Below are 27,720 nucleotides of genomic sequence, written 5' to 3'. Positions count from 1 at the left end.
TGTTGGGTTCGATGAGATTGTAGAGCCAAGGGCTCAAAGCTGCTCTGTGCGTTGACCTTCCCTTGTAAACACTGCGCCTCAATGTTCACACAACCCAAGGTCAACTTTATTAGGATCTTTGCACACTGATCAACTGGTCCTCACAGCAGCCCATGGTGCAGGCTGGTGCTGGCCTTCCTGATTGTTCCGGGGGAGGGGGAGACAAGCCATCACGTGGCCTCCCACCACGGTCACCCTGCAGCCGGGTTGACGACTTTGCCCAGGAAGAGCAAGCTCTGAGTGGTCACCTCCCACAGGAGCACCAGGAAAGGCCTGTTGAAACGGGCCTGTGGGGCCGACGTTGTGTTCAGAGCCCGGGGCTGGGAGAGGAGGCCGGAGGCAACCCCTGCCCTGGTTCCCCACACATTCATGTCCACGGCCGCCTTGTGTGACACCTGGAGGGGGAGACGGGGACAGAAACAGCGTCAGTTCAGGGCGCTTTCAGGGGACAGATCCCACCTGTGTGGTTCTAGGGAGCTGCAGACAGAGTCACCCTCTCAGGCCCCACGGGCCCCGTCTTCCCAGGAGGCAACCCCCCCAGCCTTCATTGCCTCTGCTTCTTCCCTGTGTTTTCTCCCCCTCCCCACCACATCTGGAGGATGGCCTTGACAGTGCTGTTTGCTCCGTGGCGGAACACAGATGAGCCTGAGCAGGGCCATGCAGGAACCAGGCTGCAAACTCCCAACGGCAAGTTTTAGGAGCACGCCCGAAACGCCTGGGCCCCGGGACCGCAGGCCGATCACCAGTCTCTGCTCCGAGCTGCACGCACATCTCTAAGCCTTGCTGGCCTTTTCTTGAAAATGACCTGCTCAGCCTAAATCAACAGTTTTTAACATGAGTTCAGGGAACTGGGTTGTCTGATGTGCCAAACCCTCTACCAGGTTCTGTGAGAATTCCTTTTTTTATTTTAAGTTTAATTGCTTCATTTAAATTCAATTAATTAACAGAGTGTATCATTAGTTCCAGCGGTAGAGGTCCGTGATCCATCCGTTGCATACAACACCCCGGGCTCATTGCATCATGTGCCCTCCTTAATGCCCGTCACCCAGTTGCCCCAGGCCCCCGCCCCCCTCCAAAATTCCTTTTTTTAAACTCTCATCTTCACACACCTTTTTAGGAAGAAAGGATTCTGAGGCTTTAAAAAAGAGTTGAAACATTTTTTGCCTTGACAATCCTTTTCCTTTCTAAAAAGTTCTATGAAGATATACACCTAGCATTTAAGGTCACTGCAAAAGGAATTCTTTAAAAGGTTAAGTTATTTCTTTTCCTTCTTGTTCACCCTCTCCACCATGGGTGTGCACACACAAGCACGTGCACACACGCACTCACATTCACACACAGGACCACGTCCTTATATCCCTTGGTTCACATTCCTAATCTCAGCTGGCCTTTCCCAAGCAAAAGACAAAAACCTTCCTTATGTAATTCTTAGCAAAGGGGCGCCTGGGTGGCGCAGTCGGTTGAGCAACTGACTCTTGGTTTTGGCTCAGGTTGTGATCTCGGGGTCATGAGATCAAGCCCTGCGGAGCCCTACGGGGGGCTTGATCCCCAGTCGGCTTGGGATTCTCTCTCCATCTCCCTCTGCCCCTGCCCCTTCCCCCTGTGCTCTCTCTCGTCTCTCTAAAATCAATCTTTTTTTTCTTTTTTAAAAGATTTTATTTATTTGACAGAGAGAGACACAGCGGGAGAGGGAACACAAGCAGGGGGAGCGGGAGAGGGAGAAGCAGGCTTCCCGCGGAGCAGGGAGCCCGATGCGGGGCTGGATCCCAGGAGCCCGGATCATGACCTGAGCCGAAGGCAGACGCTTAATGACTGAGCCACCCAGGCGCCCCTAAAATCAATCAATCTTTAAAAAAAAAAAAAAGAAATTCATAACAAAGCTCCAAACAATAATCAATGACTCTACCCTAAAACAGAAAAGATAGAACAGGGAAGGAAAATTACATTGTTATTCCCAGCTATTAACTCTCCTTGCCTAGTAGAGAGTCATGGATCCCCACCCATACCCCGTGACTGGCAATGCCTCCTACAGGAGGAGAACACAGATGGCCATCTTGACCATGGGACTTGCTTTAGCCAGGGGCACATGAGTGGCCTTGGCACAGGCCACAATGAAGAGAAATGTGAAGAGCCATCACACAGTTTCTCTTGCTTTTTTCCCACTGTTATGTGAATGACATGTCTTAAATAGGGGCTTCTCCTTTCACCTGCATCCTGGAAGGGAGAAGCAATGTGAGGCAGATCAGTAGCCCCGTGGTCGTGACACACTTCTGACATGTAACATAAACAGGAAATAAGCCTGTTCAGGCTCTGAGATTCAGGGGATGCTTGAATCTCTGTTGCAAGGCTGATGGATACATTTTTTTGTCCGTGCCTCACTACTCTCTATAACTATAACAAAGACAGAGTTTCACTGCCTGCCCTGAGGGAAATATAAGGAATGACGACAAAGCTAATCCCATACTGCAGAAATTTTGGCTCCATGGATGATCCCGAATGCATGTCTACTTTATTCAGGACTCAGTGTCCCTGCTCTGAGGAATACAGAGGAGAGGTGGAAAGGGAGCTGCCCATGAAAAGAGGCCTTATAGTTTGTGATCAAGACCCAGAATGGGAAAAAGAAAGGGAAACTTGACTTTGAAATGCACACTTCAAAGAAGAAAAGACCCTCCCTTCCATCCACATTCACCACCTTACCCGGGAGATGGTTTTGTTGAGCTGCTCAGTGATTCCCGATAAGTCAGCTTCTAAGTTGAAGATGTTGGTGAGACCCATGTGGGGAAGTATTTCTTCAAGGTTATATGTCCCAGAAATGGAAAACCTTGGCAGATGTAAATCCAGCAGGCTGCAGAGACAATCAGCCAGAAAGGTGGTGCTATCTGGTTAAATGGGCTGCTCCCACCCCGTCTGTGGGCAGCCTGAGCTTTGGGAAGGAAAAGTGTTTCCCAGAGGGAGGGGAACCAGTCCTACCACAACACTCCCTGCTGTACCAGAACATTCCAGAACCCTAGAACCCCCTTCTCTTTAGACCTTACAGACCTCTTGTGACCTCTTCAGCCCTCCTCTGTCTGGATCTGAGAAGACTCTTGGCATGGCCATGTGTCTCCATCTCCCACATGTTTATGGAGGACTTCCTCCATGCCAGACATCAGGCAAGGGATTTTATGAGGCGTAACTGATCAGGTCCAAGGAGTAACCATGCAAGGGAAATATTGCCCACATTTTCCCACCTCCACGTCTGATTCATCGGCAGGTTCTGCTGGCTTCCTTCTGACCTGTATCCTAAATCCATCTGTTGGCAACTCCCTACTACAAGCCACTGTCTGCTCTTACTGTCTGGGCTTTGGGCTATTGTGAGGATCTGCTGAGAGATGGCGTGTGTTGAGTGTGGGCCACTCTTTGTCCTGAGACCGGCCTTTGCCATCGGATCACTGCACCACTGCCTGCAGTAAATTCATAAGTTCTTTTTGACACTGAGCAAATCTGTCCTTTTCTTCTTGGGATTGTTCTTCTTGATTATTGTTTCTCAGTTGTCAGGGCAGGGGCCCTGCGACCCTGGCTAGTAATAACCCACCTGGAAACTTCTGTCTCTAATGAATTCAGATTAGAGAGCCTAAATCAGCTTAGAGATTCGTTGCCAGTTAACTTCTGGGACAATGTGAGTGTCCAGGTGTCTAATCGAAGGAAGAGGCCATTGGAAGTCAGGGGTCAAACACTGAAGAGGTTGGAAAGGATGTGGAGAACAGAAAACAAGACCATCTTGGCCCACTTGATAAATTTTCCACAGGCAGCCCTTTGGGGGCAGGCCCAAACCATGGAGTGGTCGGAGTGGAGTCTAACACAGGGGTCTGTTAGAGAGCCCCACACACGGCAGCTGTTCAACCCACATAAAGGAAGAATGAGCAGTTACCTGGGAGCGTGACTCCCCTGGGCAAGTGAACCTTCCTCACAGCTCAACAGAGGGAGGCCTGGCAGTCTGAAGGTTTTCATGTCTGAAAGCTCATTAACATGCTGCTGTGATACTATAACTCTCTGGCATGAGAAACAGTAACAGGAGACATCTGAGATTCCGAACACTAACTTGGGTGGATTTTGCTTTTTGAAGGTCAAAGTGAGAGGTCAAAATAGACCTTCCTGGGGCATCTGGGTGGCTCAGTTGGTTAAGTGTCTGTCCAACTCTTGATCTCAGCTCAGGTCTTGATCTCAGGGTCCTGAGTTCAAGTCCTGCATTGGGTTCCACACTGGGCATGGAGCCTACTAAAAAACAAAACAAAACACAAAAACCAAAAACCAAAAAACCCCAGACCCTCTTGAGGGAAAATCTATCGGTCTAGAAGATTCTATGGTACTTCCTCCTGTGCTAGGGGAAGGGAAAGGGGAAGGGACAGGCTCACCCCAAAGGTGCTTGAGAATATGGCATTGGAATCCGAAACTGACCACAGCCATGTAGGTTCATAGACAACAGGAATAGTGTCCTATCCTGACCTCTGTTCTTGACTTATATCTCTTTTATTTGGTACTTGAATCTCTGCCCAAGCACAAATACCTCTTCTATCCCTCAGTGTGGTTGGGGAGCTGAGGGAAGAATCCTGTGGGCATGAGGGCAACTGGTGTCTACCAGCTGCTGGGTGGGTTCAAGATGAAAGATGACCATCAAGAGGTTTGGTCTATACCCCTCCCTCCAAATCGGAGTTGGTTCTGTGACTGCTCTCACCAAAAGCGTAAGGAAAGAGACACTTTGGAGCTCAGATCTTAAAAGAGCAGGAACTTTCACTTCCTGTCTTTTGGAATACTCCTTCCTGGAGCCCTGAGCTGCCATATAACAACATCAACTATGCTGAGCCACTGTACAGGAGCCCAACCTCGTGTCACAGAGATGCTGCTGGGAGAGCGAGACACCTGCTCAGCCCTTATCTGAGCGCCTGGCTAGCCCAGGCACCAGATATCCAGTAGAGGAGACTTCCATGCTGCAGGTCCGGTCAGCATCTGACTCCAATGCAGGAAAGCCCCACGGGAGAACCACAAGGCTGAGCCCAGTCTACCCACTGGTTGGAGAGAGATCATAGATAGTTTTTTTTCAAGCCATTCCATTTTGGGGTGGTTTATTATGCAGCAAGAGGTAATTAGAACTCAAGCTCAGATTTCATATCAGAACTCTCAGAAAACAAGGTAGATCCCACGAAGGAGTTAGCTAGAAAATGGGCTCTAGGCATACCAGAAAAGACTGAAACCATTGTAAGAAAAACCACAAACTGAAAAGTGAGATAAAAAGGGGTAAAGGTTGAGATCCCATAAAACTAGCACTTTGATTTTTACAGTACTCTTCTCAGTATTTAATTTCCTTAAGAAATGTTTTCATTAAAATAGGGGCACTTTTTTTTTTTTCCAGAGAAACCCTATCAAAAAGACTGCTAGCCATCAATAATTGAGCAATATTAACCAAACATTGGGTGGGGCAGGGGGCGCTCTCTGACAGCAAGGCAGAGATAAAGTAATTGGCCTAGGTTTATCTCCCCTCTATACTTCAGGGAATGGCAAATTGAAGATTTACCTAACCAGGGCTTTAAGTCTTTCTTCAGGGCCAAGTTAATAAAAGACCAAGAAATTCCTGATTAAATTGGATATGGACTATTTTGTCAACAAGGCTACACATTTTGGCTTTGTTGTATTTCTGTTTTCCTGGTCAACATCTCAGAGTTCACATTCCCTAGCACTGTGGGGGCCAACTCAGGTTTACAGTTCTGACAAAAATCACCCTGCTTCCAGTTTATCCAAATCCTTTGCTTCTCACTTTTACTTATTAAGCATCATACTACCCAGGAGGTAGACCAGCAAATTGTGCAACTGAATAAAATGTACACTTTTTGTTTAGATTCTTGCAGCTGTAACATATGTGGTATAGTATCACTTTTTCTACATTTTGGTCAAACACATTTTTACATAAACTAAAAAAAAAAAGTGGGGCTCTTTTAAGAAATATGTGGGAGTCAGATTTATTCTTGATAATTGTCCTTAATCTGATTTTTTTTTTTTTTGGTTATGCTTCACTACCTTCTGGTAGTAAATTATTCTGGGAAAAGGGAGAAATAAGAGGAAAGAAGGTTGACCAGAAAAACACTCAGGAAAGGATAAGAATGATTAACTCCTGGTGAGCACTTACCATGACCAATCTCAAAACTTTCTGTGTGCCAACCTGATCAATCCTCCAACTAACCCAATGTGGCAGTGAATATGGCCTCATTTTACCTACATCGTTAGTTAAAGGGCAGAATGATGAACCAAATCCAGGGGTTGGGCTTTTGCAGTTGGCATTGATCAAAGCCTTGCCTGGGTTCTTGAACCACATCTGCTGGAGTCCTTCTGCTCTGACACTTACCTGGGCTGAAGCCACTGATCCCATTTTTTCAGGGTCTCTGGCTGCAGAGCTTCCTCTACCTGCTCCATTTTCCCTGGGTCAGGTAGGATCAGCAGAGCCAGTGCGTTTCCACTGTATTCTATCTGGAGGACAGTGCAAGCCATTTCCTGGTCATAGAAGAACCTGTGCATTTCCTTTTGGTGCATCATGGGGATGCGGAGGGAGGTCCTCTCATCCACAAAGAAGCTCTCTTGCTTCAGGGTCTGGTAGCGATTGAAAGGATGCTTCCACTTGGCTTAGGACACAAAAATCCATAAAACTGTGAGAACCTACTCTAAGAGAGCAACTCTGGGCAGACATACACTAAGTCACACTGGTTCCGTGACTTCCTCTTGGGTATACATAAATATGAGGTGGATACAGAATCAGGGGGCCAGAACTTAGGGCTGGCTCAGCCACTAGAGTGAGTCCCCAGAGTTAGGCTCTAATGGTTTATGATTTTGTTCCATTTCAGAACAACTTAGCTTTCAAGAAGCTAAAAGGTATTTCCATTTACTAACTACCTTCCATGTGCAAGACATTATTCTCTTTACTTTTTCATGCACATTAATATTAGACAAGTATTGTGATCTCCATGTCAGCAATGAGAAACCGAGTCCCTGTGAATTTATAGAAACATACTCAATCTACAGAGCTGTTAGGTGGTAGAGCAGGGACTGGGGCTTGAGTGGCTCCACAGCTCATGTTCTTTGTAAACATTGGCTTGACCCCTCTCTGCCATGCTGCCTCAAAACAACAACCTTCTACAGAGAAGGTCAAGAGCCACCCCCTCCCTTTGAACTTCCTAATATTCAAATTGAAAAACGAGAAAGAATCAGTTAATAAAATGTTAAATATAATGCAAAAGCTCATTGAGACACAGAAGTGTAGAATCTGTTGGTCACAGCATTGTTCATGTGTGTAGTATCTTCTCTCTTTCTACTTACAATCTCCATGCACCACAGCCTCCAGACTTGGCCTCCTGAAAGCACTGGTCTTGGTGATGGGAAGCTGGCTCATCCTGTCTCTCGTGCCTACATCCTCTCAGTGACCAAGCATTGCTGATTCTACCTCCAAAGCTACACCTTTATCCAAGGCCGCCATCTTACTTACTTTGAACTACTTCAAGAACCTCCTGACTTGTCTCTGCTCTTCCACTTTCCTCCCCTCCAAACCATTTTCCAAATTGTAGTCGGACTGATTTTTTAAAAAAACAGATGGAATCATGTCACTCCACTGCTTCAAACTTCTTGGTAATTCTGGGGTCCTACAGGTAAAGCCTAGGAGTCTCAACACACAGTTCCTCCTTACCTTTTTATGGCAACTCTTGGCATTGTCCCCTAGGCATTATGCTGTTGAGTTCTATGTTCTAGTCCAACTAAATTCATTTCAGTTCCTTGAAAATGCAATGGTTTCTCTTTTCCTTGGACCTTTGCACATGCTGGTTTTTCAACCTGAACCCTTTTCTCCCCACCTTTCCCTCAGCCTCTTTTCCTGAGTAAATCCAACTCATTCTTCATTTCTCAGCTTAGATGCCTTCTCTTCCAGGAAGCCTTTCCTCACTCCCCAAGTCTGGAAAGGTGTATCTTTCGAGCACTCCATGGCACCCATGCCACTCAAAAAGCATCACTTTCCCATTGAATTGCAATTGCCTTTTTACTTATTTACAGTACACGTGGTACTGTGAGCTACACAAGGGTAAGAAAACTATCTTATTCATGGATTTTCCCAAGATGCTAGCAAAGTTCCTGATATGTAGTCAGTCTTGATGTATGTTTTTGAATAAATTAATGAATACCATTCCTAGACACCTCAAACATGAGACCTAAGTTTAACTTGAAATCATTCATGCAGCAAACATTCAAAACATACTTGACCCCTCTTTCTCTTCAAAAAGTGTCCGAGTGGTTTGGTGGTGGTGGCCTTGTGGCAGATGCAGAGATGCACATCTTTGCAAAGACCCTGATGGGCAAGACCATCACCCTCGAGTCAAGCCCACGGACACCACTGAGAAAGTCAAAGCCAAAATCCAAGACAAGGAGGACATCCTGCCTCACCAGCAGTGTCTAATTTTTGCTGGAGGATGGCCTCACTCTCAGACTACAATATCCAGGAAGAGTCCAGCCTGCATTTGGTATTTCACCTGCAGGGTGGTCTCAAGGAAACTTCCCTCTGCCAGCTTGCCCAGAAGTACAATTGCAGCTAGATGGTCTGCCACGAGTGTTATGCTCTTCTGCCTACCCACGCTGTCAACTGCCCCAAGAAGAATTATGGCCATACCAACAACCTGTGCCCCAAGAAGAAAGTCAGAGAAGGCCACTCCACCAGCTCTTCCTTTGTCCACAGGGTGGCCCCCTGCCTGAGCCCCAAGGCCCTGGGGCCTCAATATAAATTTCCCTTTCATTGATTGGAAAAAAAAAAAAAATCCTTGACCCTGTGCCAGACTCTGGAGAATTAAAAATGATTAAGACTTAGGTCCTTGAGACTTCTGATCAGTATCATAGAGTTAGTTAAAGCAGAAAAGCCTGGTTTTTTTCTCCATAAACAGCCAGATAAGTTGGACAAAATAATGGATAAAGAAATAAATAAATAGCTGAGTTCAAAAACAAGAATCAAAGCTTACAGATACAAAGCAGGAATGCGTATCTCTGATTTAGAGCCAAAGTCATCTGGCTCATGGGTTATCAGAATCAGATACAGCCCCAGCGGTGGTGTTTAATGTCTTCTCAGGGGAAATAAATGAAACCCAGGCCCGCACTTGGAACTCATCTCTCTGCAAATAGTCAAAAGCTATGAAAAGCAATCCCTTCCCCGTCTAGGAAGTCTGGATTAAAAAACTCTGCCCAGCAGCTCAGGGATGAGTTAGGACAGGTCAATACATTTCCAGGTGGGGGTGGAGGGGAAGAGTCACTTGCTCTGGGTTCTTTGTTTTTATTATTCATTCAGTGTAGGAACTCCCCAACCTAAGTCTATGTTCTCATTAATCATTCACTGCAGGGACTCCTCAACCTAGAAATTAAAATGGAACTAGTGAAACCAATAGGACTATACCAGAGGCAAATGTGAAATTGTCTCTTAGAGGCCCTTCCACAAAAGGCCATCAGAAACTCATGAAAAGATAATTTCCCTGAAAATGAGCCCAAAGATAAAAATTTCAATCCTCTATTGAAAGAGATTCAGTTGGGGCAGCAAAACCAAGAATTTAAAGTTCAAGATCTCCAGATAGTAGAGTAATCTGAAAAACATTTTTTTTTAGCGTGTTAAAAAAAAAAAAGGAAGGAATAAAATTCACAAGAATGGGTCATTATGACAAAATGATAGGTAGATTTGAGAAAAATAGGATGTCAAAGTGAAAATATAGTCAGTGAAATTGAAAACTCAGTGGATGGGTGAAACACTAGATACTAATTCTTTTGAAAGAATTAGTAAAAGGGAAGTTTGAGCTGAAGAAATCAGCCAGACTGCAGCACAGAGAGACAAAGATATGTTTCCCAGGGGGCAGGAGATATAAAAGATAAGCCTGGAGCTTCTTGTAGTGCCAGAAAGTAAGGAAGCGCTCTAAAAAGAAAAAAAAAAAATCAACAATGATGGGGGCATGTCAAGGGACCCAGGAACCAATGGAAGGATCTCCTCATGATCAATGCTGGAAAATTTTAAGCCACAAAGCTAAGTACCAGTGGATTCAGCCTCAAATATAGAATAAATATCCTTGAGTCTATAATGATGTAAGTCAGTGATTGAATAAATAAATGCAAGAGAAAAGAAAAATCTCCCATACAGAAGAATTCCAAATAATTTAGGTAGATCCTCCTTTCTCATGGAGCTGAAGCATAACACCCCACTCCCTAAGTGTGGGATGTACACAGTGACTTCCTTCAATGGGGAAAGGGTAACTTTGCAACAGAGAAATCTGACAAGCATGCCCTCAGCCAGATGGTCAAAGTCAATATCAACGGTGATAAGTCAAGCTGATAGTAAGCATCCTTGACTTGCTGTGATAAGAACGAATGGCACTTCCTCTCTGTGGCCCTCCTCCGCATGGCCCATCACCCCAGTCTTAATCATGAGAAACAAACAATCTCAACTGAGAGACATGCTACAAGAGCATCTAGCTGATACTCTTCAAAATCGGCAAGGTCATTGAGAGCAAGGAAAGTCTGAGAAGCTGTCACAGCCCAGAGGAGCCCACACTGACACGGTGAGTAAATGTAACGTGGATCCTGGAATAGACAAAAACACTAGGTAAAAACAAAGGACGTCTGAATGGACCTGAGTTTAAAAAAAAATGGAGGAATTCATTTTCCTAGTATCATGATAGAGATATAAGCTACTAAATCAGGAAATAACATGAGTAGAAGATATGAGCCCCACAAGTATGACATGTTCAATGCCACAGTCAAAATAAGCTAATAAGCTGTTTATACAAATTAAGATATGGGGTGCCTGGGTGGCTCAGTTGGTTAAGTGTCCGAGTCTTGGTTTCAGCTCAGGTCATGGTCTCAGGGTCGTGAGACTGAGCCCTGCTTCAGGCTCTGCACTCAGCCGCGACCCTGCTTGAGATTCTCTCCCTCTTCCCCCCTGCACCTCCCCCTCCACTCTCTCTCTCTCTCTCTCAAATAAATAAATCTTTAAGTGAAAAAAAGATGTGGTGAGGTTACTAACACATTAAGTACAAGATCATCTGTACAGTTCCATACCATTCTCATAAAATTTAGAACACATACATTGTATCAGATGGGATTATGGACACTTAATGTGCTCATGGAGGGAGCACACAGGCAAAGGGATGCACACCACCCCTAGGATAGTGGTTGCCTCTGGGGAGGGATGGAAGGAGGGAAATGGGACCAGGGAAGGCTTAAAAAGGAACTGACCTCTCCCTGCAATACAGTATTCTTTAAAAAAATAAAAATCTGAAGCAAATGGTAAAATGTTAATATTTGTTCGTTCCTGGTGGGGGAGAATATGGTGGTTTTATATCACTCTCTGTATATTTTTCTATGTTCAAAATAGATGTTAATATAAAAAGTAAGATTTTTCTAAAAAGGGGGTTATTCCTAAAAGAGTATGATTGAATGCCTAACAGAAAAAAATCAGAATAAAAACTGAATGGAAGAAACATGGCAAGAGAAAACAAATATTGATAAATCGAGTAGTCCTACAGGAAGGTTATGTAAATATACAGAGGTAACTACCCAAAGGGACAGCTACAAGACTTGAAGACAGGTGGCTTCAAGGGGCAGGACTGCAGATGGTGGAGGTGGCGGTATTTCTGCCCGAGCCAGCCCTCACCTTTGAAGAAGATGTAATTCAAGAGAACCATGAGCGTGTCTTGCGTGAACTCCTGGAGGCAGTCCGTCACCTGCCCGTACGTCTGCTTTCTCACATACTCATTAATCTGCCTCCTGGTCGTGGTGGAATCTGAGAAGTTGGCAGAGAAAGCAAAAGCTCCATACAGCTCCCTGATTGTGTCTAAAAAATGCTGCTGAGGCTTTAGTTGCTTGTCCAGGAACAAGGAGTTGCCCACTTTTAGTTCAAGTTTGGGGCTGGGCAGGTCAAGGGTGTGGATGAGGCTCTGGAAACCCCGGTGGATGTCAGCTTCTGGGGTCTCTGTGAGGTTGAAGCCGAGGCCCTCCAGGATCTGATCTGGGTTGTCAGCCTGGGCCCCAAGAGAGAGCAGGGCCAGGGAGGTAGAGATGCTCACGGGGGAGAAGAAGATGTTTCCTGAGGTTTCCGTGGCCAGTTGCTTGTACAAACGCAAGGCAAAGTTGGTGACAGTGGGTGTGATTTTGTGGTAGGCAGGGGCTGGCGCGGAGAGCTGATCACGGGGGGCTTGAGGGATCCCCAGACTCCTACCTTTGTGGGCAGGAAAGGTCTGACAGTGGACAGAGGGCAGGATCCCTGCTCCCAGCAGCCACAGCCAGGCTGGACCCATCCCCTGAAAACAAGATGTTGAACATGTCATACTACTTCATAAGTAACTTCAGCACTCCCGATTGCTCACATGGTGAGCCTCACATCTGAACTGTACCCCACACAGGGGTCATGAGGGGCCCTGCAGAGGATGAGGCTATAGACTGAGCCGTAGCCCTAAATCTGCTTGACATATTGATCATCTGTCTATGAGGTTTTGTTGAGAAAAGGACTCTGGGCTCTAAAAACAAACTTACATTGTTTATGCTCCCTTCTTCCCTCTCTCCTCCCTTCCTCCCTCCCTCCCTCCCTCCCTCCCTTCCTCCCTCCCTTCCTCCCTCCCTTCCTTCCTCCCTTCCTTCCTTTTTCTTTTTTCTCTCTTCTTTCCAGGCATTCTTTGAATCATTCATTAACTTTCAGGGACTGGGGGTGGCTACAGGGCAGATGCTCAGGACATGGTGACAGTGAGTGAGGCTGGGCCTTGCTAGCACCCAGGTGTGGCCATTCACGTCACTCTTGCCAATTGGAGGGCAGAGGATGGTGTGTGCAGCTCCTGGGTCAGATCCTCCAAGAAAGGGGAGTGCCCTCTCCTCTTCTGATTTTTCATTAGGTCGAGTGTTGGGGTGATGATGAGTCATGGGGGACTGGTGGATGGGGGCCACCCGTGAGGGGTGGATGGAGCCTGGGGGGACGGATCAGCTCTGTTTCCATCCAACTTGTCATCTCAAGCACCTCTTGTCGCAGGCAGCCGCTGAAACCTCTATCTTAATTGATGCAGAGGTTCAGGGAAGACATCTGTCAAGGGTTCAGTTGTGTACCCCCCAAATTCATATGTTGAAGCTCGAATCCCCAGTATCTCTGAAAGTTTGTTTGGAAATGGGGCAGTTGAGGTGTAATTGCTTAAGACAAAGTCATTAGATGGGCCCTAATCTAGTAAGACCAGTGTCCTTCTAAAAAGGGGACATTTGGGAACAGGCATGCACACAGGGAGAATGCACTGTGAAGATAGGCAGAGATCAAGGTGATGCTTCTAGAACCAAGGATGCCAGAGATCGCCAGCAACCCCCCGGCAGCTCGGGGAGAGGTCTAGAGCGCGTTCTCCCTCCCAGCCTCAGAAGGAATCAGCCCTGCCACCAGCACCTGGATCTCCAACTTCTGGCCCCCACGACTGTGGGATAATCCATTTCTGTCTTTGAAGCCACCCAGGTTGTGGTGCTTTGTTGGGGCAGCCCTAGGAAATGAATCCTATCTCTCTAGTACTTTAGGTCACAAAATGTGCCGGCAAAGCCTTCTGCCTCTAGGGAGTCAAAGTGGTGCAGGAGCAGGAGACTCCTTCCTCAGGGCGGGGAAGGCAGCTCCAGCTCGAGGTGAAACTGCAGTGAAGACATGGCTTATCTCTGCTCCCTCTGCCCCCTGTCTCGTGCCCCTGTCCCTTTCAGGGTCTCCACACACACACCTCCGCACGTCCTCATAGAGCATGCACTGTCACACGGCCACCCGGATGTCCCCAGGAAGGAGAGTGCCGTCCCTTGTCCCCTTCAGAACTGACCCTTCCACTGCTGACCGCCCGATCCTTGCCGTTTGTCTGTCTTGATAACGTCTGTGTCTTAATTGCCACACTTTGCCCAAAGCAATGACCTCTGGATCAATTACAGACGCCATGGTGGTATGGGAGAGATCACATTTTGTAGATGTGTTTATAGCACCCGGGGCCCTAAAAGCCCCACAGGCCAGTTGTTGGGAGGGACGAACACAGCCTGCTTATCAGTTATGTGGAAACAGTTTGCTGAGCAAAGTACTGCGGGCCATTTCCCAAGGCCATGTCCTTCCTCCTTCCCTCCCCCAGAGCTCTGGTGGGCTCCCCTCACGACAGGTTCCATTCACAATGGGAAGCAGAACAATTTAAAAATCGGCCTGCTCCTGGGGAAATTCAGAAATACAGCTGTAATAAAACTGGCTCTGGTTTATTCTTTTCATCCCATTGACCTCACCACGTTTACCCTTCTGCACCCTAACGATTCCCAGACTTGCAGAAGGCTTATTTGCCAAAGAGGATGGAAAGTCAGAGCGCATGGGTTTGAATTAGACCTCACAGTATCTCACTGTGGGGTCTGCGCAAAGGAAACTCTCTGACCCGCGGTGTCCCCATTTGCAAAATGCAAAGGATAATGCCTACCTTCCGGGGTGGGGGGCACTGAAGGATTATAAGGCATATGGTGTGGAAAGCACCTGACACGTAGGAAGCATGCAATGTGAATTTCCACCCCTTTCTACATAGGTCAGGTATAATTACATCCGATTTCTTTCTTTCTTTTCTAGAAAGATCCCAGTTGAAAACTAAGAACTCCATTAATTAATGATAATACTCCCATATGTTGTTTATTTTGTGCGGGGATATTAGATCCATTGTATCACAGGCTCCCAGCCAGATGTGTTCTCAAATGCAAGGGGATGGAATTTGGGATCAGCTCAGAGACTGGAGCAGGGGCTGCTCCTGGGGTTTGGTGGGAGAGAGCCAGCTCTGGAAATGCCAGAGCAGTCATATGCAGTGAAGAATGGTCTTGTACAAATGCCAGAGGTGCGTTTGTCGAGAGATAGCTGATTCATGCCCCTTAATGGAATCCCCGTGAGAACCTTAACACACAGGGATTGGCACCCTTGCTGTGCCAACAGGGAAACTGGACTCAGGATCAAGATGAGCACCTGTTAAGTGGCAGGAGCATGATTCCGATTCTAGACAAGGGCTCTTGAAGTGTGAGCCTTTTGCTACAACTGTGTCTCAAGTAAATTTGCTACGGCGATGTTGTCATTTGCTTTGGGTTGTATTGTCCCATGTTCTTATCTAACCACCAGGAGTCCTGGGAGTTCCTCTCTCAGCATTTTTGATGGCCAAGTTTTCCATAAAAGGTTTAAAACCTGAAGTTCGCCCTTAAAGCCTTAGAAGCAGTATATCGTGGCATTTTTCCTTTGGGGGGCTCAGTTCTCCTATCCTTGCTGCCAAAGCCAGAGAGAGAGAGAGATGGAGAAAGAGAGACAGAAGGAGGGAGAAAGAGAGAGAGAGGAGCACCCCTCACACCCGCAAGCCCGCCCTTCAGGCATAAGCACGGTACTCACAGCAAGCTCCCTGGGCTGGGGGCCCCGGGTCTTCAGCACTGCGTGGCCTCCTACCCACAGGAAATGGTGTTTGAAGATCAGGGCGGCCCAGCCAATATTTGCCGGGTCAATTCCTGGAACTGGACAAAAGCAATGTGCAGCCACCAGGAAGGGACTTTTTTTTGTTTGGAAGGATCTGTCCTGCCTGCCCGTCCTACAATCAGAGTGGATTGTGATTCTGGGCCCCACTCCATTTGAAGATATTCCGGTACTGGTGACAATGACAGAGGTCGCAATGTGGTTGCTGCTGACCCGTCCGTGATGTTTCCTGTGATCTGGACAGTGTTCTTTCCAGGTCACCCTAGCGATAAGACCAGGAGTTGCTGACCCCACCCGTCGTGACCGTGATTTCATAACACACGTGAACTGAACTGCCTTGCTGTTCACCTTGAATGCACACAGTGATGGGACAGAGAAAGGATGTGAGGAGGCACAGTCATCCCCACCTTACAGACGGGACACTGAGGCTCTGTGAGGTTAAATTACCTGCTCGCAAAGTGAGTGGCGAGGCTCCAATGTTTTACTGATTCTTATCGTTCCCATATTTTACTGATACTTTAAATAAATATTGTCCACGTGCAGAAAAAGAAAGTGACTGAAGGAAATTAGAACCAACTCTGGGAGTCTCACATTTTGGATTCTATGCTAGACCCTGGCACAAGACCCTCCCCTGAGAGATGAGCGACAAGGTAGTTTGTTCTAGAAAATGCGGAGGAAGTGGTGTCCACAGCATAAGCAGATGGAGGAAGGCCTGGACATCCCCACTTGTGCATGTTTCATGTCCAAGCAGATCCACGGCAAAAGCAGAGAGGGTGCGCTGAGGGCCTCATGTCCCATGGAGTAGATGGTGTCCGATGGAGGACAGCCGGAGTGTAGCGTCCCTCATGCTGAAGGGCGCTCATGGATACTGTTCAGGCCTAATGCCCAGTATGTTGAAGGGTGAGCATGGAGGATGGTGGGGGCCTGGTGTCCCACATGCTAAAGGAGAGTGAGCAGTGATCCATGAAAGTGCCGTAGGCTGAGCAAAGCCCGGCTGCCTAAATGTCCCGAGGAGCTGTGCGACCTCACAGACCTCAGTGCCCCAACGTGTGGTGCCTTAGTGGCGGAGGCCAGGATAGGCTTTATCCTGACTCTGGCAATGAGCTGGTGTGATTCCAAGGTGGAGTCCTAGCCTCTCCTCCACACACACACACACACCCCTCCCATTCTGTGCATGACCATCCTCCTGGCTCTTCAAATCTTGTCCATGTTCCCCTCTTATCCCATGGGGGCAATAATAACTTTCTCATAAGGGGTCTGGACAGAGAAGGTGCTGCCAAAATATTTGGGGGTCTCTGCCTTCGTAGGTACCCTCCTATTTCCCCTGGGAGCTGGGGGGACACACAGAGGCCCACTGAGGTTTGATGTTTGCGGGTGCTCCCCTCTGTGACGGGACCCTGCCTCTGCCCACCCAGCTCCCTGCCCGGGGCTGCCTGGTGGAGTTACATGGCTCTTGTTGTGTCGATGAGCCGACAGGCTCTGACTACCAGCTGGGCAGGAAGCAAGGCCAATAAGACAGCCCCCCCCCCCCCCGAAGAGACCCTGCTCGCGCCTCTCAGAATCGCTTCCCTGCAAATATCCATCCTTCTTCAGGACAGAAGGTACACCTGCCAAGTGTCCCTAGCAGGCCCCCCACCTCTCCTTATCCTGCCCTGTTCCCAGGACAGAAGACCAGCAACGACCCACCCCAACTCCATTCTCAGCCCACACGTCTCAGACTCAGCTTCTTTTGATTCAATAGCAGTGAATTTTATTCACTTTATTCAGGAGTTGCTGAATTCCAGCTCCGCAGAGCCCGGCCCCATCTCTACTCAGCTATGGGGTTGAAGACTTTGCCCATGAGGATTGCTCGTTGAGTCATCCAATCCTCCACAAACAGGAAGAAGGGTCTGTTGAATTTCACGACCAAGGGGGCTGCTGCATGTGTATGCCAGGGGATGGCGTTGCTCAAGTCCATGTCCTTGGGGGTGTCCATCCTGCCTTCCTCACTCACCTCCATTGTGGCTTCATGTATCGCCTGGGGAGAGACAGGTCTTGTCTCAGCTCTGGGCATGGTGGGGGGTGGGGGGGAAATGCTGGCTCCCATTCCTGGATAATCACCTGAGGGTCTCAGCTGTCAGATCCAGATGCCTCAGGACAGGGTCCACACTAACTGCCGAGCTCCACCTCCCCCAGTGCAGGCAGAAAGTTCAAGGAGTTTAGGTATTTAAATGAGAGGAAAGGGGACTAGAACTCAGAGCAAACCTGGGTGGTCTGAAGGCTTAGGAAAAGATCCTATAGAATCACTGAGGGTGGGCCTCTCCAATGCTTTCAAGAAGGATGTGGTGGTAGAGAGAAAGGGAGGGAGGGAAGGGGCTGGTTTTTCCTGTCTCCATCCCAGCACGGAAATTTTTCTGTCCGTATGGAAGAGCTTGTCCCCCTCTGCTCTGCAGGAGGCTCTGCCCGGCCTCTGGGGACCGGGCTCCTGTGCTGTGAGAGGCACGGCATCCCTGAGCCCCTGCCCGGCCCCCCAGCACTCAGTTGTGCTCATCCAGGGGATTCTGTGAGTAGGGAAACCTGAGACCCCAGAAAAACTGCATCCCAGCCGGGTCCCAGCCCTGGGAACTCCATCCGGTATCCTCCATGAGTGACAGCTCGCTCCTCCCTCAGTTCGAGAACAGACACCGTCCCCTCCCCAAGGTCTTTGGGAGAATCAGGTGAGAGAACCCTGAAAAATTGCTTTGTAATCTATCAAGTGCTGCACCGTGATGAGGGATTATGATCACTAGGCTTGTCCTGGGCAGTGTGTTATGGGGTGGCCACCAAGCAGCCAGCCGGTCTGTGACCTTGGTGGAGTAATTAGAGGCAGCCCCTTGTGCCCACAAATGCTCCATGGCAGGCATTTGGATGTCTTGCAGGCATCTCCAGTTGGCAGAGCCCGTCCCTGTTTGCTCATACACACCCCCCGCGGCTCCTTCGTCTTTCCTATCTGGGGCTGGCTCCAGCGTGGACCAGGCTCCAACTACAGAGCTGCCCTCTCTGACATTTCCTTCCCTGCACCCCAGCTCTGTCTTCAAAAGTCACACAGGGTCTCTTCACCACCGCTAACACTCCCACCAATACCCTGTCAAACCGCGTTTATGCCTCACCTGGGTTATGGGCCACACTTCCTGCACACCACAGAGCATCGCTTTTATAGAACACATGTCAGTTCATGTCAGCCTCGGTGGTCTCCCATGTCCGTCAGGACCGCCCCCGGGCCTGTGCAGGACCTGCAGACCCATGTGGCCCACGCTGCCTCTTTTCTGACCTCACCGGCCACCTATCTCGGTCTCATGCACCATGCTAGCTGTGTGGACCTCCTTGGGGTTCCTCGAGGATGTCCAGCCCACATCCCCCTCAGGATGCACTTGAACATGCGTCCTCTCGATGTGCTTCCTTGCTCTTTTCTTTCCTTCTTCAGGCTTCTGCCTGAAGGTCAACCCAGCCTGACAACTTTCCTGGCCAGCACCCCCGCAAGCCAGCCCACTGTACCCCAGCATGCTGTTTGGTTTCTGCCTTTCCTGCCTTCACAGAACGTATCACAGGCTGACATGGTACATATCTATTTGTTGGTATGTCCACTGTCTGACCCTAACAGGAGAAGGGAACATCTATGACGGTAGGGCTTCGGCTCTTTCACAACTTTATCCCCAGAGCCTCCAAAAGTGCTTGATGCAATTGCTTATGAATGGCTGAATGACCAAAGAATCTCAAAAGCCAATGGACCCGGGCAGATAATATTTATGACTATTTTTTTTTAAGTTTTTTCATTCAGAACTGTTGTGGATAAAACAGAAACTCTAGAAATTGCTCTACTCACCTCAAAAATAGCTGGGAAATCCTCCTCTGTGATGCCTGAGAAGTTTGCTGCTGTAGTAAACACATTGCTGATGCCCATCTTGGGAAGCATTTTTTTTAAGTCTATCTTGGAGGAGATCTTGAACTTGGGCATAATTAAGTGCACCCATCTGTTAGGAGTGAAAACCACAAGGAAGCTGAACAAGTCTCTCTCCCGGGTCCAGGGGAAGCACCTTGCTTTTGCTTTTAGGCCTCTTCCAAGGGAGAGTTAAGGAAGGCTGAGGCACGGGTGCTTGTGTGGGGAGAGGTTAACGGTGCTGGAGCATGAGCGGCAACCGTGCATTTCCAGACCAAGCACTTGCCTAAAATACACCTTACTATTCAAGCTATGCCCCTCATAGTCTCCCCAACCAAGAGAAGATGAGGATCAGGGCAGGGGATCCAGCCCTGAGTCCCTCCAACCCTCCAGCTATAAGCAGGGATTTAATTGAGTGGTGATCTGAAATATGGTGCAGGAGATCTAGTGCCTGGTGCCCTCCCCCTACCCAGCATGTCGTGTTGTTCACAACCCAATATATTTTCACCTGTGTGCATGTGATGTTAAGCTTCTGAATGGGTCATAACCCATTCAGTTGGGTTCCTCTAATGGGGTACCCCCTGTCCCGACCATGACCTTGTGTGAAGTACAGCTGTGGCAGATGATGGCAGACACGCTCTGCTGTGGTCCTCAACCACGGATATGCTACATGGGCAGTAGCTGGTGCTCCTACATGGCACGGGGTGAACACTATTTGGAGATTTCTTCCCCAGTCTACACGTTTACTGCCTAAAAACTGCCCCGGCCCTGGCCAAGATCAGCGAGCCAATGGAAGTCATGCTTTCATTATGTAATTTGCCCATATTTGATTGGACCATGGTGGATACTATAACTAAGCTGGATCAACCCACTACTCCCTTCCAGGAATGTGTCATTGGAACAGAAACATATTAGGTTCAGTATCAAGTGGAGCATTTGCTTGAGTGGAAGAGAGCCAAGTGTGTCCACAATGGACTCAGCTTGAAATTTACCTCTTAGGATCCTCGCCTGAGCATCATACCTAATTAAGATCCCCAATTAATACTCTTCTGAATCCTCTATTCTATCACCTACTCATTTTTCCCATAGTTTTACTGCAATTTGAATTTACACGTTTATTAGTTGACTTACTGCCTGTCCCACCGGACTGGAAATCTCACAATGACAGAGACGTGTTGGCTAGCCTTTGTATTCCCAGCACTGAGCAGTGTCTGGCATGGAATCGATGCTCAGGATATATGTGTTGGGTGAGTAAACCAGCTGGTTTGCTGAACCAGAGAGGTGAGGAGCAAGGACAACTGACATCAGGGAGATGGAGTTCCCAATGATGTTGCAGTCCCCTGTCCAATCCCTTGTGACACCAGGCTGCGTTTATCCTCTTGGGTGCATCTTTCTAATACATACCTTTCTTTACCCCCTTGAGCTTGTATGGAGTGGGTTTTTGATACATGTTACAAAAAGAACCATCATTTAGACAGTTGAAGGGGCATCTGGCTGATAATGGAAGCCAGGCTATCATTTTTCCTGCTTGGCTTCTTTCATTTTCCACAAATATGCTAGGAAATGAGCAAATACTCAGTTTCCCTGAAATAAGACTTTTGTACAGAGGAAGCGAGATCTGAGCAAAATTTCAATGTGAATCTAGAATGTCCCTCCAGAGTAGCATACCTCATGCCACTGGATTTCAGAAGTGTAGCTCTTTGAACAACCATCTCTTTTACAGCAGAGTCGGGCTGTCCTACATCAGGGAGCACAAGGACTATGGACATGTTTCCAATGAAAGGAATTTTAACCATTGTAACAAACAGCTTCTCCGATCGGCTATAAATCACGTGTTCCTTCTTCCACATCATGTCCACCTGCACTGTGGTGCGCTCATCCACGAAGAAGTCCTCCTTGTGCATGAGGTTGGTATGAAAAGCCATTTTCCAAATGCCTAGGAGAATCAGGAAGGAGAAATTCAAAGCGACCTGTTGGAGAAGGCGTCAGCACCCACATGTCTGGAGACCCCAGAGGTGAGGGGCTTGAGAAGGGAGCAGCCTCCTTCCAGCGATACCTGGACCTCAGTGAACAGAATATTTAAAAGCCCAGACGGATGCAAAGGAAAAAAAAAGGCAAACACACACGAGTTTTGAAAATATTCACCAGAGGATTTCTTTAAATCTATATTCCTCAAAAGATATTTCCTAAAATACTGCCTGCCTCTGGAACTCTAACACCAAGAAAGGATTCTGTTGTCATATAATTTGGGCAAAAATGACCACAACACCCCTTCTTTGAAAATTCCCACCACATTTTAGTGGATTAAGAGTTCCGATAGGCAACTGATGAGTAACTGAGCTCCACAACTGAAACTATGTGTAAATTAATTGAATTTAAATAAGATAAGATAATTTAAAAAAGAGTTCTGAGAAAGCTTTTGACAAAGAAATCTGCTTAAAATTGTTTAACGTATTCAAGGAGGGAGAATTTTCATCAGAAGAACATACACTGGCGTGCCCATGGGTGCACACTCACTCCTGCGCAGAATCCTCTTCTGCCATCAAGAGTTACTCCATTTTACTCCGAAATATCTTTAGTTTGGCCAACAATATGACCGAAAGGGTTGGGAATAGAAACACTTAAAAATGCTACGTAATTGGGCCGCCTGGGTGGCTCAGTCGGTTAAGCGTCTGCCTTCGGCTCAGGTCATGATCCCAGGGTCCTGGGATGGAGCCCCGCATCGGGCTCCCTGCTCGGCGGGAAGCCTGCTTCTCCCCGTCCCTCTGCTACTGTCTGTCTCTTTCTCTGTGAAATAAATAAATAAAATCTTTAAAAAAAAATGTTAGCACAATGAAATAAAAGCAAATTAAAAGTTTTGAATCTACTGGCCTATGAGACATGGGATAGAATCACAAAAACTATGTTTTTTTCTGACTGAGATTTTTCAGGAAACACAAGGGCAAAGGTTACCCAAACAGGAATTCATGCACTCGATAAACCTTACCTTTGAAGAAAACGTAATTTATAAGAAACAGGAAGGTATGAGGGTTCAGAGAGGTGATGAATCTCTTGGTTCCCTTGTGCATTTTTTCAGCCACAAAGTGGTTGATTTGCTTCTTGGTGTGTTTTACATCTCGAAAGTCAATCATCTGGGCCGTCACGTCATATAGCCCTTCTGTGTCCCACAGAAACGGGGTGTTGATCTTCCTGTTGCTATCGATAAAGAGCGTGTCCCTGTGCTTCAGGTGCCCCTCCCTACTCAGCTGCTTCAGCATCTGGACGACACTCTGGAAGCCACGGTGCACATCCCACACCGTCATGACTTTGAGGTCAAATCCAAGGCCCTCGAGGAGGTTAGTGAGTGTTGTGGATCTGGTCCCCAGGGAAAGCATGGCCAAGGAGGCAGAGATACTGAGAGGGGAGAAGATGATATTCTTTCTGGGATGCTCCATTAACAGGGTTTTGAACAATTTGTGGGCGAAATCCTTATTGCCAGCTTCTATCTTGTGGTGGATGGGTGAAATTTTCCACGATGAGACTGGGTAACTATTCCCTTTGGATCTTTCTTTCGTCTCACAGCAGATGCCATTCAGAAGGCCACAGAGGATCAGGACCAGAGAGAGAGGCAGGTGCATTTTCCTGTGGGACATTTCTGCAGCAATCCAGGGAGCTCTAATTGGAAGGAAGGAACATTCCATGGAACATGTTCTCCACGCTAAGGGGCTTGAGAAAGGGCCCATTATTACCTGGGAGCTGGGGGTTACTCTTAGTCCTTGATTAGAGGACGCTAACCAAGGCTAATGAGGAAAGCCTAAAGTGTTTTGGAACGTGACTTTAGGCAAATTAAAGATAAATGACCTGATGACAAGGGATCCAATTCTGCCTCTGGCCTGTGCTGCAGGTGGGTCCTAATGCAAGTCGCTTCTCCAGCCTGGTCCTAGCGCCCCTTGTCACGATGACATTCTATGATTTTGAGCAGCGCTCTACACTGGGACTTCTTTCTCTCTCTCTCTCTCTCTCTCTGTCTTTTCTTTTTTCTGCTCTTTCTTTCTTTTTTTTTTTTTTAAATACAGGGCTCATAACAAAGTCCTGAGACGTGTGGAAAGGGAAGGCAAAGAGAGGGATAAAGCCCGGAGTGCAGATTGAAATGCTACAGAGATCTGGCCAGAAATACACACAGACAAGGCCAGCAAGCATCATGTAATAAGGACCACTGGGGACTGTGGCAAAGGGAGAGGCGTGCCCAGGTCGGAGGCAGGCAGGTGCTACTCAGCCCAGCTATGTTCACCGTGTGGGAGTGCTGGGTCAGTGGTGCCCGGTTTGTTTGTTTGTTTTTTATGTTTCCGAAGAAGCTGAAAACCTAGATTTTTGCATGAAAAATTCTATCTTGTCAAAAGCACTCGCTAACGCTATCTAGCTCAGGTGGAGACCAGATCTGGCTTCAGGGCGGCCAGGTGTGATTTCTGAAAGGAAGCCCAGGTGGTGCTCAGGTGACTGGGTCATGAGCTGAATAGAGGGCCTGGCAAAGTTGTCTCAGGCGATCCTGGCCACCTCCTGTGGGCCCTCCCGGTCCTCACAGCTACTGCCCCATCCCATCGTTGGGGGAAAAACCTCTCTCTTCCACCGGATGTGCCCCCCACCATTGACTGAGACTAGAAGTCAGGCCTGCAATCTGAAAGGTGCTCTAATGGTGGGATTTCTGGCACCCCCAATGGGAAGGGAAAAGATGTGAACCATGCCCCGAGTTTGTGTTCAGTTCAACCTCTTTAGGGCAGGGCCCTGTCTTCCCGCCTGGTTTTCCTACAGTTCCTGACACAGCTCTGGGCACAGGGTCCGCTCCTCTGGATGTGTCTGGTGATCCATCACCATGGCATCTCTTGTCGTGGCTACCGAAATAGTGTCTGCTGTGGACGAATGTTTATGTCCCTCAAAATTCCTGTGTTGAAGCCCTACTCCCACATGTAATGGTGTCTGAAGGGAGGGCCTATGGGAAGGAATTAGGGTCAGGCAAGGTCATGAGGGTCCCTTATATATGGTCATAGGTTAGTGCCTGTGTAGGAAGAGACACCAGAGCTTTGGCTCTCCCCTGTCCTTGACCCTGTGCCTGTACCCACAAAGATGAGGTCACATGAGGACATTGCCAGAAGACAAGGGAGAGGGCTCTCACCAGAACCCAACTGTGTTGGCACCCCGACCTCAGTCTTCCAGCTTCCAGAGCTGTGAGAAAATAAATGTCTGTTTTCTAAGCCCCCCAGTCTGTGGGATTTTGTTACGGTGGCCCAAGCTGACTAAAATAGCATCTCTCAGTCCTCAGTCCTGCCCTGCACTGACCCTTCCCGCCACTTTGCAGACAAGGTGGGTTCCCCAAAGCATAATCATCATTTCCTCTTCCTGGCTCCCCATGAGCTTCGAATAAACGGAGTACAAATTCTTCAGGTGACAGAGAAGCTCTGAAGACCCTGGTTCCTATCAACCAGACTCCTGGCCCTGAGCAGCCTGCCCCATGCCCTCATTGTCCCCTCCAGCGCCCCCAGCCACGGCCGTGCCTCCCACTGCCCCACCCCTGTCATTCACCCAGCAGCCCCCCTCCTTCCCTGCCCCCTCCATCCACCTCATCTGAGTGGGGGAAGGGGTAGTGAGGGGTGTAGGGCACTGTGGTTGAGGGGGGGCATGAGGGGAGGGGGCCATGGGGTGGGGGAAATTAGCGTATGGAGGAGATTCCAGAAAATAGACACACACGCTTATCACACTGCATTTTCCATCATCTTCCCTAAGGCAAGCACTTCCTGAAACATGGCAAAAAAGGAACAATGAAACACACACTCCGTGGAACCAGTTCTGTCTCCGAGACAAAGGTGACTTACCTTTCAGAGGAGCTGCGGTTGCCACGAGCTCTTTGTATCTGCCTGTGCCTTATTTATACTGCTGCGGGGGTAGCGACATGGATAAACCTGAGTTAATATTAACGACCGATAGATCATGTTCAAATACTGTCCAAAGCAAACAACGACTGAATCATTTATGTTATTTTTCTTTGCGCATCAGTCCCCAGGGAGACGATGAGCAAAGTAATGGTTATGGCACCATTTGTGTTACTGGTCATGGATTTGCTCAGGCAGGGTTTTGGCAAACATCCACTTAACCCCTCCTGAGAGCCATGCTCTGTCTTAGTACTGGACTAACAAGATGCTTAAGGCCTGGCTCCCCCTTGAAGAGAAACCCTGGCCCCATGGAACTCTTGGTTTAGAAGGAGAAACACACATGTAAAAAGACTGTGGGGCCCATGTGACTAGACAGGATGAGTACACATTCCCAGGAAGGAGCTGTGCAAGGGAAGAGAAGGACCCAGTGAATGACCTGGGGCCATCAGGAGAGGGTGGGTGCCTTTCATCTAGGTCTTAAAAAGATAGGCAGGAGTCTACACATCCTCGGGGAAGTCTGAAGAGGGAATTCTGGATGGTGGGGTGGGGTGGTGGAGCTGCCTGGGCCTTGTGAGGAGGGTCAAGACTATATATGTAGGGTTATTCCAAATCTAGAAGGAATTTACTACTGGCTTGATGGAGAGAAATCACTGACAAATCTTTTCCTTAGTGGCAACTAAAAAGCTAGACACAATTGTCAAAAACAACCATTTCTGTGCTCTAGTAAATCTACCAAAGGCCTATGACAAACAGAGAAGCATTCATTCATGAGAAGTACTAAACTTTGGGGAAGCACGGAGTCTGTGACATTTTTGTCTGGGGCTGCTTCCTCCCAACCCGGCTCTGCTGGCGGGTGGTTGAACCAGAGCAGAGCCAACTCACCTGATTTGGAGCGTTGTCTGTTCAAGTGACGATCTCAGTGGCAAGCAGTATGGGTGTGCAGGGGGTGGGATTGTGGGGGGCAGTGGTTCCGCTAGTCTGTGGTTGTGTTGGGGGCAATAAAAAAGCCAATGGAGTAGCAGGAGATTAACCAGGGAGTCCCAAGAGGTGTGGCAGCTCCAGGGGGCCTGATGAGGCTTCTGCATATCCGAGGTGGAGGGGAGGCTCTGCATGTGTACAACAGAGACTGGAACAGAGGCAAGCTACACACACCTCCCTGGTCCATGGAGAAGCAAGAGAGAAGAGTGGAAAGACAAATCTGGGTGGCACTTGAGAACCGCCTGAGGTTTGAACGGGCTCATCAGCCCACATACAGATCTATCACAGGCAAGTGGAAACTTTATTGGCTCAATGTGTTTGAACGCCGTTTCTGATCAATATGTGGCTGAACAATAAGCAATACAACCACAAGGGTGACCTCTAGGAGGCAGGCTTATACATTAAGCAAGAAAAAGAAAAACAAGAAACACCAGTGGCCAGAAGTTGCAGGGGAAACATGTTTTATAGATTCAGTCTAGACAAATTACTACATAAACACAAAAAACTGAAAACCCCCGGGAGGGAAGATTCAGAATCCAGAGTTACTATAACATATTTTCTAAAATGTCCAGCACTCAAGAAAAAAGTCACGACATGTGCAAAGAAACCAGAAAGCATGACCCCTACTCGGAAGAAAAGAAGTCAATAAAAACAGCCTTTGAGTATCCCCAGATACTGACTTTAGCAGCCAAAGACTTCATAGCACATCAATAATAATAATAAGACAAGAAACTCAATTTAAAAATGGGCAAAAGACTCTAACCAACATTTCACCAAAGAGGACAAATACGAATGGCCAATAAACACCTGGAAAAGCAAATTAAACCCACAGTGACTTAACATTACACACCCGTTAGAAAGGTTATAATAAACAAGGCAGAAAATACCAAGTGTTGGCAAGGACACAGAGAAACTGGAACCCTCACTCACTGCGGGTTGGATTGCAGAACAGTGATCCGTGCTGTAGCATACGGACAGTGTTATAGTGAGAGAGAGAAGCCACTCACAAGACTGCATACTGTTGGATTGTATTTCTGGGAGAGGTCCGGGAAAGGTAAATTTTTAGAGAGAGAAAGCAGATCAGCAGTTGCCTGGGGCTGAGAGAAGGTGCTAGGACAGACGGCAAATGGGCTTGAGGACAGGTTTTGGTATTGGAAGTGTTCTAAAACTGGGTTGGAGTGAGGCTGAATTTACTAAAAACCATGGAATTATACACGGACAATGGGTGGATTTTATAGCATGCAAATTATTAGCTCGATAATGCTGTTAAAAAAAAAAAACAAAGATGAGCAGTGGCAGCAAGCTTTGTTGGAAAGATGGTGGGCCGGGGGTCCCGTGCACCTGGAGGTGAGTCCCAGTAACAGTGCCATACGTTGGGCTCTGTATTACACCCCTTATCTGCAGAA

General features: G+C 47.9%; 2 protein-coding genes and 1 pseudogene across 2 annotated transcripts; 1 reads left to right on the top strand and 2 right to left on the bottom strand.

Moving 5' to 3' along the window:
• Positions 1 to 84: 84 nt before the first annotated feature.
• LOC113908595 (serpin A11) lies at positions 85 to 15,655 on the bottom strand. Its single transcript, XM_027568854.1, has 5 exons — positions 15,461 to 15,655; positions 11,726 to 12,371; positions 6,416 to 6,689; positions 2,737 to 2,884; positions 85 to 434 (listed from the first exon to the last, which is right to left on the bottom strand). The coding sequence occupies exons 2-5, from the start codon at positions 12,366 to 12,368 to the stop codon at positions 231 to 233; spliced, it is 1,269 nt and encodes a 422-aa protein (XP_027424655.1). The 5' UTR covers positions 12,369 to 12,371; positions 15,461 to 15,655; the 3' UTR covers positions 85 to 230.
• Positions 8,375 to 8,840, top strand: LOC113908596 (annotated as a pseudogene).
• A 1,609-nt stretch (positions 15,656 to 17,264) lies between the features above and the next one.
• LOC113908585 (uteroferrin-associated basic protein 2-like) lies at positions 17,265 to 25,318 on the bottom strand. The gene is made up of 5 exons (XM_027568844.2): positions 25,280 to 25,318; positions 22,420 to 23,087; positions 21,102 to 21,369; positions 19,380 to 19,527; positions 17,265 to 17,555 (listed from the first exon to the last, which is right to left on the bottom strand). Exons 2-5 carry the CDS (start codon positions 23,063 to 23,065, stop codon positions 17,346 to 17,348), a joined length of 1,272 nt encoding a protein of 423 aa, XP_027424645.1. The 5' UTR covers positions 23,066 to 23,087; positions 25,280 to 25,318; the 3' UTR covers positions 17,265 to 17,345.
• Between the last annotated feature and the right edge of the window lie 2,402 nt (positions 25,319 to 27,720).

Source organism: Zalophus californianus, chromosome 6, assembly GCF_009762305.2.
Source record: "Zalophus californianus isolate mZalCal1 chromosome 6, mZalCal1.pri.v2, whole genome shotgun sequence".
Classification (NCBI taxonomy): domain Eukaryota; kingdom Metazoa; phylum Chordata; class Mammalia; order Carnivora; family Otariidae; genus Zalophus; species Zalophus californianus.
The sequence above is the reverse complement of the archived record's forward strand: the minus strand, read 5'-3'. Positions and strand labels throughout refer to the sequence as shown.

Coding starts and splice junctions, on each gene's coding strand:
- LOC113908585 (XM_027568844.2), bottom strand. CDS start 23,065: ATGTCCCACAGGAAAATGCACCTGCCTCTCTCTCTGGTCCTGATCCTC. Junction 19,528..21,101: donor CTGAAATCCAGTGGCATGAG/GTATGCTACTCT, acceptor CACTCCTAACAG/ATGGGTGCACTTAATTATGC. Junction 17,556..19,379: donor ATTTCCCAGCTATTTTTGAG/GTGAGTAGAGCA, acceptor GTCTCTCCCCAG/GCGATACATGAAGCCACAAT.
- LOC113908595 (XM_027568854.1), bottom strand. CDS start 12,368: ATGGGTCCAGCCTGGCTGTGGCTGCTGGGAGCAGGGATCCTGCCCTCT. Junction 6,690..11,725: donor GAATTACATCTTCTTCAAAG/GTGAGGGCTGGC, acceptor TTGTGTCCTAAG/CCAAGTGGAAGCATCCTTTC. Junction 435..2,736: donor TCAACAAAACCATCTCCCGG/GTAAGGTGGTGA, acceptor CTCCCCCTCCAG/GTGTCACACAAGGCGGCCGT.